The 11,297-nt window shown below is 40.7% G+C and overlaps 1 protein-coding gene across 1 annotated transcript in view; it reads left to right on the forward strand.

Moving 5' to 3' along the window:
- The window catches only part of LOC127641076 (unconventional myosin-IXb-like), a 58,344-nt gene extending 48,576 nt beyond the window's left edge, over positions 1-9,768 (forward strand). Inside the window, 10 exon segments of the mRNA XM_052123840.1 lie at positions 11-84; positions 177-369; positions 580-708; positions 1,065-1,170; positions 1,258-1,389; positions 2,009-2,132; positions 2,305-2,352; positions 3,559-3,668; positions 3,800-3,927; positions 4,909-9,768. Of these exon segments, the coding sequence (XP_051979800.1) occupies positions 11-84; positions 177-369; positions 580-708; positions 1,065-1,170; positions 1,258-1,389; positions 2,009-2,132; positions 2,305-2,352; positions 3,559-3,668; positions 3,800-3,927; positions 4,909-5,342 (1,478 nt within the window). The 3' untranslated portion in view covers positions 5,343-9,768.
- The last annotated feature ends 1,529 nt before the right edge of the window (positions 9,769-11,297 follow it).

The raw sequence follows: 11,297 nt of genomic DNA on the forward strand, positions 1-11,297 counted from the left end.
TTTGTTTCAGATTGCAAAATGGTTTGTCATAAGAAGTGCATCTGTAAAATCGTAGTAGCCTGTTCAACTTTCTGCACCAAGAAGGTAAGAGACAAAACCTTTAAGGATTGGTGGAAATGTTTAAATGTGACTTAATTGATGGTCGTGACCACCAAGGGTTGACCTTTGTGTGCTAGTGTGAAGATGACCCTGGATCACAACACTTCGGGGTGCGAGTGTGTCACCTGGTCAGCGACAGGACCCCCGTGCCAATAGTGCTAGAGATAATGCTGGAACACGTGGAGATGATTGGCCTTTACACGGAGGGCATTTACAGGAAGTCCGGCTCAGCAAACCGCATGAAGGAGCTACATCAGCTGCTGGAAGCAGGTGAAGCATTATTGCTGTTTTTGGATCTCAAATGCATGGTTAAAAACATGTATGGCGAGGCGACTGTAGACCACATGTTCTAGCTAGACAGCTAATTGATCACAGTACCGTGACTCTTGGCGGTTCGAGGAGCACCAGTACGTTTATGCCTGTTGGTTTTTGTCAACAGCTCACTTTATCTCATTGCTTAATGGCTCTTTGTTTGTGTAGGCCCAGAGACTGTGTGTTTGGAGGATTACCCCATCCATGCGGTCACAGGCCTGGTTAAACAGTGGCTCAGGGAGCTTCCTGAACCTCTCATGACCTTCATGCACTACAATGACTTCCTCCATGCCATAGGTCAGTCCCAATTGCACCATTTCACTGACCTTTGGGGCGGCTGTGGCTCAGGTTGGTAGAGCGGGTCGTCCGCTAATCGCAGGGCTGGTGGTTCGATTCCCGGCCCACATGACTCCACATGCCGAAGTGTCCTTGGGCAAGACACTGAACCCCAAGTTGCTCCCAATGGCAGGCTAGCACCTTGCATGGCAGCTCTGCCGCCATTGGTGTGTGAGTGTGAATGGGACACAATGGGAGTGTAAAGCGCTTTGGTAACCTCTAAGGTTAATAAAAGGCACTATATAAGTGCAGAACATTTACAATATACTACTACAGTTTACACGGTTGTACTTTGTAACACATGTTTTCTATTACAGAACTGCCTGAGAAACAAGAGCAATTACACGCCGTTTACAAAGTTTTAGAGCAGCTTCCAACAGCAAACTTTAACACCTTGGAGAGACTCGTTTTCCATCTTGTCAGGTATAGACAAGTTCATGCCAATACATAATGCAGCAGAGCACGAAAATGGTGCAGCGGCAAGATGTTAATGCTCAAGTTGTGTTTCAGGGTTGCAAAGGAGGAGAAGAGCAATCGAATGACGCCAAACTCTCTGGCCATCGTTTTTGCCCCCTGTATCCTCCGCTGTCCAGACAGTGCCGACCCTCTCATGAGCATGAAGGATGTTGCCAAAACAACCACGTGAGTCTCTGCAGGGGAATATTCTGTGGCCACGTTCACACTGCGGCTATTCTTGGGGCTTAGTCCTGTTCTGCACAGTGTTAACGGTTAACTGTATGCTACGACTGAATTCCCTCAGGCATTGACAACTGAATTACTGGCATGTTCTGTACAGAACCGAAATGGAACAACTCATTCAGCTAACACAGCGTCTTTGTTGAAGGTGGTTTACGAACAATTGCTGGACGATAAGACCTCCAATTGATTCAAAATGTTGGTATCATTGTTTCTTGTTTACAGTGGCAAGGCACCAAATGTTACAATGGTAGTCTATGGAGTGGTGGCGTAGTGGGCTAAAGCACATAACTGGTAATCAGAAGGTTGCTGGTTCGATCCCCACAGCCACCACCATTGTGTCCTTGAGTAAGGCACTTAACTCCAGGTTGCTCCGGGGGGATTGTCCCTTTAATAAGGGCTCTGTAAGTCACTTTGGATAAAAGCGTCTGCCAAATGCATAAATGTACTGTATACGGTAATCCGTTCCAGTGTGTGCGTGGCCTGTGATAAATTACATTTAGAATGTGTTGTTAACAAAAATGTCAAGAAAACAGCCTAAAGACAGAATCTTTACTTTCTTCAGTTGTGTTGAGATGCTACTTAACGAACAGATCCGGAGATACAACGAGAAAATAGAAGAGATCGAACAGCTGGAATATGCAGAGGCGCTGGCAGTCAATCAACTCAAGCTTAAACGACAAAACACGGTAAACTTCGAAGCCTCGACTTGCCTGTTCTCTAGCAGAAGTTGTAATTACTGGTTTGTTTTCAGACACCTGTGAAAAATGTCCATGTCCAATCCAACAGTTCGTAACCATAGGCACCTCAAGAGAGTAACTTTCGCAATGCTGTTTTGCTTCTCGTTTTATGTGTTTGTAGTGCTGGCATTTACCTCTCAGGTTTATCTCTCCTTACAAAGAAGTGTCGGTACGTATGTCACTATGGTATTGCAAAGTCCAATTGTTTGGCATGTTCCTGTAGTGTGCATGCAGTGTAGAACTCGAGCCCCTACTAACTCTCAACTCACTGCATGTGTGTTAGTGTACTTGTAGAGTTGTAGATGCTAACAAGGGTGTCGGTGGATGTTAGCTGTTGGTGTAGATGTGTTCTGGTTTTGGGTGGTTATTGTAGAGGATGGCATGAATTTCAAAACAATGTAAAAAAAAAATGAATGTGCAGATTTGTAAGTAATAAGTGCATTTGTTGTGATGTTTTGTGATTGTTATTAAGTGTAACACATTTCTTAAAAGAAGAGTTTTTGTATTTTTTATTATGTATTGAATTTTAAACATCTTTTATAAGTTTTTAGTTGATTTATGTGATATAAATGGCCTGATTTCAGCATGAAAATGGCCATGGACATCGTCAGTTGGCTGTTAACCTTTTTATTTTTAATTGTGTTTGATTTGTGCAAAGCTTTGAAACTCATGCCATGAATTTTGTAAACCCGCCAGTCAACATGAAATCAAAATGACCCTATTTACTTTTCTTAATGGTTCATTCGTGCATGCTATTCCAAACAAATACATTTTGTCCTGGTACTTTTCCATCAAAAGGCAAAAAGTCCCCCATTGACATAGCTTTCTTTTTCGGCTAACGTCACCAAGGCTGTGCAAGCTATTGGTTAATGTTAACTAATAGCCATTTAGGTATTGTTTTAGAGTTTCAGTTCAATGCATCCATCTCGTCAGTCGAGCTCCATTCTGGTATGGAACGCCTAATTTTCACCATCCAATTCCCAATGTATAAAATAAAGTCCCACTCTCATTGAATATCCTGTTTCACTCAGAAATACGGCACATCAAATGCCAGAAGTAAAATGGGTTGATAATGCTTTTTCATGTTGACTTCAAATGTTAATGTAATTCATCAAAGTGGTTTATATTCATGAGGAAATTCTCCCAGTAGAACTTTTCTCTCCCTCAAAACTGTTATGCTAACCTCTATGAACCTTCACTAGCATCGTTCCTCGGAGCAAGGCACATTGTGCCTCATGAAGTATTGCAAGATCCCTAATTTCATAGTCCCTGATTCCTGCAGTTCTAGTATGAAGGAAGGCATTTAATGATTTAAGGCTAGCGTTGATACCATGTTCTTGAGATGGGTAAATGTTTGGGTTTGTTTGGACTATAGGTCCGCGAGAAGCCAACTTCCGAGCTTTGTGCTGTACCTGAGAACGAAACCCTTGATTCAGACACCGAGCGAAACCTGGTGGAGCGGATCAAATCCATCAAGCAGGAAAAGTATGTACCCGTAGCTTCTTGGATATACTCAAGGTTCAAAAAACTTGAGAACTGACGGGTAGTCTTCAAACTTAGCACCAATACAAGTTTTGCATTGCGACTGTTGATGGCTTGTTTTATTGATGTTCCAGAGAAGATCTGGCCTGCAGGCTGCCTGAACTAGAACAGCCCGGTTCCGACCAGGAGAACCTTGACTCGGAAGCGTCGATCAGCTCTGAAAGCCTGATGGATGAGCGAGTGGTCTGTTCGGATATGGAAGGTCAGTATTAAGGTACGGACTCCCTCCGTTTTGGACCAATCTTCTTCTCTATCTTCTGTAGTAGTCACCCATGTGTGGGTCCTGTTGTGTGTGGTGCAGGTCTGGACGAGGTGCTCCTGGTGCATTTAAAGAGGGTGGCGGTGCCATCCACTCTGTAGTAGGTTGTTATTCTCAGTTTAACCCGTGTGCAAGTTCATGGCAATGCATGAGTTTGCTCATGTTATGTGCATGGTTGCAGTCAGGGCTCAACATGAACCTTTTCCAGGTCTTTCGGACAAGTAAAGAAAGAGGGTATACATCGTTTCTCCACATGCCTTTCTGGCTCGTGCACGGTTCTGTGCTCTGCATTTCTAAGTATACTCTTTTAAACGCAAGCCCATATAGACATCCAACACATGCACTCTACAACTGCTTTGGGTTACTCTTTAGTAGTCAATGGCATGCATGTCTAGAACAATTAGGATGCACACAAACAATACATGCACAAGATGGACCCACACATGGAAAACCGACGTATACTTCGGCCTTAAAATGTATTTACTTGTCCGAAAGCCTAAATCACTTTGAATTATATATAGCTTTAATATGTTATAAGCAAAATGGGGTAAGCCATTGGGAAAATAAAGTCAACAATATAGTGAAGCTATACAAGCTATGCACGACTTGAACAACATGACTAGCATGTGAGAAAAGAGGTATAATTTCCAGCCAAGATTAATTTTACTTTGCTATATTCTATACTAAAGGGAAGTGGGACACTGATTATCATTTTGGGTGCCAATCAAACGTCCTAATTTCACATCTCTTGGTTTCTTCTCTGGTTGTCCTGGACAAGTCTTAATGTTGAGCCCTGGTTGCGGTGATGGAAGAAGACTTCTGTCTTCGATTATTAATGTTAGTTGCATTGGGTTTCCCATCTCTCTACTCTTGCTCTTACGGGTTTCCTACTTTGGGTTTGATTGGTTCTGTCTCCTATCATAGGAAAAACTATGGTTTTGCCAAGATTATCCAATCAAGCTTGCCTTCCTAAATATGCCATCCTGGCCCAGGGAGGTAGAACAAGGGCTGATGGCCCCTCTCTCCCTTCACTGTCTTCTCCCAGGCTTCAGCTCCTGCGTCGCCATCCCATCATCCCTGGAACGGTCAAACTGCCACCAGGAGTCCTCTGCTACCCGGCTGTACAGTCCTTCCCTCCCCGCAAAGCCAAGTCCCTCACCCTCATCCGACGCCGCGAGCATCCAGGCCGGCGCAAAGACAGCATCCAGTCCCTCTACATCGCAGCGGGAACAGACCTCCTCTTCCCGTCCTCCACTGCAGTCCCAGCCGCCGCCTCCGCATGGGACCTCCAGACCTCCTCCAACGTCTCCCGGTGCTTCTCGGACCCCGACGTCGCTACCGTAAAAGACGACGTTTGAGTTTCAAAGCTGCCTGCTCTCGAGAGGGCGATTCGATCGGTTGCTGTCATTGCCATTGGCCGCTTGCTACGGTCTGTGACTGATGAAGAGAACTGTCTCACCGAGCACTTTTCCATACTAATAATATATTGGGGTTTTTTAAGAGACCTTTTTAAGACTGTCCTACAGACAGGCGTTGACATGCATCATGTTTTATGATTGTTTTTTTGTAACTTTTTTTAGCGTGAGGAAAAAACGGAATCTTGCACCTTCAGTCGCTTTCACAAACATCAACATTTTTTCGTCTACAGATATATTTATACAAGCAGGCAATTTTAAGGCATGATTTGGTGGACAATTTTTGACTACACAGGAGAGAAAGCAGCACTTGCCACTTTCCTCTTGGACAAAATTCCAGCCCTGATAAGGGGTGCGCCATTACCGACTGGAATTTCCCAGAATAACGCAGTCCTATTTTTGATTTCGCCTGAAGTTTGATGCTTCGGCAAGCAATATGACACTTCAGATCAGTGTGGATGTCTATTGAGAACAGAATTGTGTAGAGTTAAATGCAGTTAGTGGCCAAGCCATTGGGTTTAATACTAACGTCAGGTGTTATGACTGTCGTACGTGATCATGTTTGAAAAGTAAGAAGCGAATTCTGGCTGGATGAGTATGGTGTTGATTATTACATTTTGCATCACTAGGACTGTATGTGTTTGGTAGTATTGCTGTTTTCAAATCCTTTATGATGCATCTCTCAAACTAATTATTTTCTTACAATACAATTTGTACTGGCCGCAAACCTGTGTGTGTGTGTGTGTGTTTTCCTATAATTCTTACGGTTTCCTTCGGCTCGAGGTGCCACCAACCATCATCCACTCATGCTCTGCCTCTTCATGATCCCAAAAATCACTAATGAATGAACAGAAATCTCCCCTACGCATTCATATACATGGAAGTTAAAGTCATTTTCAGTTGTCATTTTTAATGCACAGTTCACTGAGGGTTTAGTGTGATGAGTTTTGTGCATGAGCTGCACCAACCATATTGTGGGTTTTATGTTATTGAAATGGTTTTTGAGAAATGAGCTGTACTTGCATGATTTCTAAATAGCTGCCCGGGGGTTTTTACCAAGATGGCCATCGTTTGAACAGACTGAAGGACTTTGTTGACTTGCTTCTGTAGGACTTAACTGAGGTATCCATTTAAGTGGTCAATATTAGTTTTATGTAATTGGCATCGATGTTGGATGACATGTATAGGAGGGCTTATTTTTGTATTTAAATTGTATTTCTTTTGAAGTCTGGAAAAGGAAAAAAGTGATCTATCTTTCATACTGTACTTGTATATACATGCTGTAATGTTCTGATGCCTGGATAAATATCAATCATACTATTGGATATCAACTGTAGCATAATCAGTGTCAATTTCTAAATGGGGGCATCCTAAGCCAGAATGGCCCATCTTCAACCCTCAACTGGTGATCGATTGTTCTGGTACTATAGACTTTGGTAAGCCTTTCTTACTTCACGTGCAATGGAGCGACTAGAAAGGCCCTTTCAAACAATGCAAAGAATTAACCAAATACACAAATCAGGAAATGTAGAGACTATCCCAACCTTGCTTTTGGACTTTGGCTTACTCGAGCAGCTGTGTATTTTGTGTATGAGCTTTCTGTTAAGGTAAACACACACACACACACACACACACACACACACACACACAAACACAAATAAAAGATTAAAGAAAAATAAAGCACCAAAATGTACAATTGTCATTGTTTGGTCATCACCGAACTCACTACTTTGACAGAACCTGTCACCTTTTACTCCAAATGGAAGACATTTGTACACAACCAATTGTACTCTTTGGGGAAACGTTTGCATCTGGGACTAAACAGATATGCATTCCTCCAGCAGAGCGTTGAAGATCGGGAAGTATAAGAGAGAAATTGTCTTTCTTGTGCACCTCAGGTAAAACTGTGGATCTGTTCCTGTACGTAAACATGGCCGTTGATAATATGGACGTTTCTGGTGTTATTGTGTCCCCAATGAACTGTTGGCTGTTTTCCTTCATGGTCAAAGCTTGAATGAGCGCATGGCAAGAGGACCGAGTCTCCTTTAACGCCTTCGATTGAATTGTGTGGAGGGGCTAGAAAACCAAATAACTGCTCTTTGGAAAAGACGCTGACTATCACCGCTGGAGTCACGAGTTTGATTATTCCAGGGTGTGCTGAGTGACTCTAGCCAGGTCTCCTTAGCAACCAAATTGGCCCAGTTGCTAGGGAGGGTAGAGTCACATGGGGTACCTCCTCGTGGTTGCTATAATGTGGTTCTCGCTCTCGGTGGGTTGTGCGTGGATGCCGCGGAGAATAGCGTGAAGCCTCCACACGTGCTTCGTCTCCACGGTAACGTGCTCAACAAGCCACGTGGATTGACGGTCTCAGACGTGGAGGCAACTGAGTTTCATCCTCCGCCACCCGGATTGAGGCGAGTCACTACGCCACCACGAGGACTTGGGAATTGGGCGTTCCAAATTGGGGCGAACAAAAAAAAAAGTACATTTGTGACATTGCTTGACAATTATTATTATTGCTTTACTTTTATTTCCATTTTTTTGCTGATTATATCATTTGTATTTATATTTGTTTTGTTTTTATTATTAGAAAAGTGCAAAACCTATACGCTCGCGGTCTCAGACTTTTATCCTGTTGCATTTTCTCTCTTCTTACCTGACCTTCATATAATAAATCCAATGCACGAAATGCATCATGCACAACGACAGACAATAAGAGGCAGTACATTGAAAATTGATTAGATATAAAATACATTTTATGCCATTTTAAATGATGCAATAAATCACTTTACTGGCAATTAAAGCTACGGAACAAGGAAGTGTTAAAGATGTGTTAGCAGAAAATATTGTGGGGTTTGTTGAGTGTGTGTGTGTGTGTGTGTGTGTATATATATATATATATAATGTGTATATGTGTTTTTCAATCTCAAAAGAAATGAAGGAATTATAATATTGGAGTGTAAAATGCTTTTAATATCAAATCTGGTACAGTAGTGAATGTTCATGTTCTCCATTGTGAAGTTTCACTTACTGCCCTCTGGAGTAAACAGGTGGTACTACAAGCTTGCATTTCTCAGGAATCTTCCTAATTATGGTCCGGGGGGGCATTGCAATTAATTACGTTATTTTTGGAAAAATATATCGCACTAAATGAACATATTGATAGTCTACTGAATGTTTGTTGAAACACTGTTTACTAGCTATAGCATGTCAGTCGATTAGCTGTTATTTTGCTGCTGTTATACGGGCTATTGATAGTCTACTGAATGTTTGTTGAAACACTGTTTACTAGCTATAGCAAGTCAGTCGATTAGCTGTTATTTTGCTGCTGTTATATAGGCTATTGATAGTTTACTGAATGTTTGTTGAAACACCGTTTACTAGCTATAGCATGTCAGTCGATTAGCTGTTATTTTGCTGCTGTTATACAGGCTATTGATAGTCTACTGAATGTTTGTTGAAACACTGTTTACTAGCTATAGCAAGTCAGTCGATAAGCTGTTATTTTGCTGCTGTTATACGGGCTATTGATAGTTTACTGAATGTTTGTTGAAACACCGTTTACTAGCTATAGCATGTCAGTCGATTAGCTGTTATTTTGCTGCTGTTATACAGGCTATTGATAGTCTACTGAATGTTTGTTGAAACACTGTTTACTAGCTATAGCATGTCAGTCGATTAGCTGTTATTTTGCTGCTGTTATACGGGCTATTGATAGTTTACTGAATGTTTGTTGAAACACCGTTTACTAGCTATAGCAAGTCAGTCGATAAGCTGTTATTTTGCTGCTGTTATACGGGCTATTGATAGTTTACTGAATGTTTGTTGAAACACCGTTTACTAGCTATAGCATGTCAGTCGATTAGCTGTTATTTTGCTGCTGTTATACAGGCTATTGATAGTCTACTGAATGTTTGTTGAAACACTGTTTACTAGCTATAGCATGTCAGTCGATTAGCTGTTATTTTGCTGCTGTTATACAGGCTATTGATAGTCTACTGAATGTTTGTTGAAACACTGTTTACTAGCTATAGCATGTCAGTCGATTAGCTGTTATTTTGCTGCTGTTATACAGGCTATTGATAGTCTACTGAATGTTTGTTGAAACACCGTTTACTAGCTATAGCATGTCAGTCGATTAGCTGTTATTTTGCTGCTGTTATACAGGCTATTGATAGTCTACTGAATGTTTGTTAAAACACTGTTTACTAGCTATAGCAAGTCAGTCGATTAGCTGTTATTTTGCTGCTGTTATACAGGCTATTGATAGTCTACTGAATGTTTGTTGAAACACTGTTTACTAGCTATAGCAAGTCAGTCGATTAGCTGTTATTTTGCTGCTGTTATACAGGCTATTGATAGTCTACTGAATGTTTGTTGAAACACTGTTTACTAGCTATAACAAGTAAGTTGATAAGTCACTTAAGTGACTAAATAGTCACATAAATATCTACTTGGGACCATCCATATAAAGTGTTGTATTATATATATATATATATATATATATATATAATACAACACATGTATTTAAAGTGTTCAGTTTCAAATGCAATCAAAATTTCAGTTTATTTTAATTAAAGATCCACTGATATCAAAATTTGAGTTTTGTGACAGAGTTCATATCTATTAGCGTTTAAGCTATATATATACATACACACACACACTAGTGTGCACTTAAAAATGTAACAGATACACACATCTACCATGTTTTCTGTCCAAGAAAACAAACCAAAAATACTGATGACTCGTTTAGTCTTTAACAGATGTTTGTTCTGTTAAATGCTCTCTAAAATGTGATACCAACGGACTGACTAGCAACTAGTAAATCATAATTCACGGCTGTAATGTAATATAATGTACATCAACCAGACTTCTAATTGATGCGTGTTTTTAAAGTTGTTTGCTCATTTGCAATACGTCTCTTGGTTATAAATAAGATGTTTAGCAAAAGTTAATTGGAGACATCTCGGAGATGATCTGGGAAAACTTCTAAGCAAGCAAAGTCTTGGTGTGAAATGGTGTCTTGTCTAACTTCCAGCGAGACCATGTCATACCTACTCAAGAAGAGCAATATAGGGCAGCAATGTGACATTTTGAACTTTATGGTATATTTAAGAAACACTGCACAAGCCTTCTCAAAACAAACCAGAATACAGTGAGATCTGAATCTCTGTACAATCAAATACGTAAAGCAGTTTTAGGTACAAAATCAAAATGGAAAAAAGTGCAAATTTGCTAATGGCTCTAGCACCAGGACGGGAACGTACAAAAAGAAGCATTCAACGTGATAGTCTATAAAGTAGCATCCAATTGTCCCACAAGATTCGTTACGATAAGCAATTAAAGAAAAATGCATGCATGTACTTTCCATTTAAACACTTTAATATTAACATGTTTCGAAATCATGTCACTCAATCGGTCGACCACTGATATGTGCATTGACTAACATACTAGTGTTTCATGCACTAAACAGCCTTTTCTATTGTGACAAATAAGATTGTCCAAAAAGACTATCATAAAAACACCTGATAGCACACGTACACCAAGACGTATATTTCATGTGAGGTATCTTTTACATGTGTTTGCTCATCTGCAATACATCAAGTAGATGTCAATAATTATGTCTCGGATGTCAATAAGACATTCAGCAGATGTCTTCAAGACGTTTATGATTTAGATCTTTTTAAGATGTGTAGCAGATGTTAATAAGATCGTGATGCTTTCCAGATGAAAAGATCTAAAACAGACATCTTGGAGACGTACGTGCGCTCTCTGGGACGGGGATAAGTAAGCGCACGTATATCTCCGAGATGTCTGTTTTAGATCTTTTCATCTGGAAAGCATCACGATCTTATTAACATCTGCTACACATCTTAAAAAGATCTAAATCATAAACGT

This window comes from Xyrauchen texanus, chromosome 50, assembly GCF_025860055.1.
Source record: "Xyrauchen texanus isolate HMW12.3.18 chromosome 50, RBS_HiC_50CHRs, whole genome shotgun sequence".
NCBI classification, from domain to species: Eukaryota; Metazoa; Chordata; class Actinopteri; order Cypriniformes; family Catostomidae; genus Xyrauchen; species Xyrauchen texanus.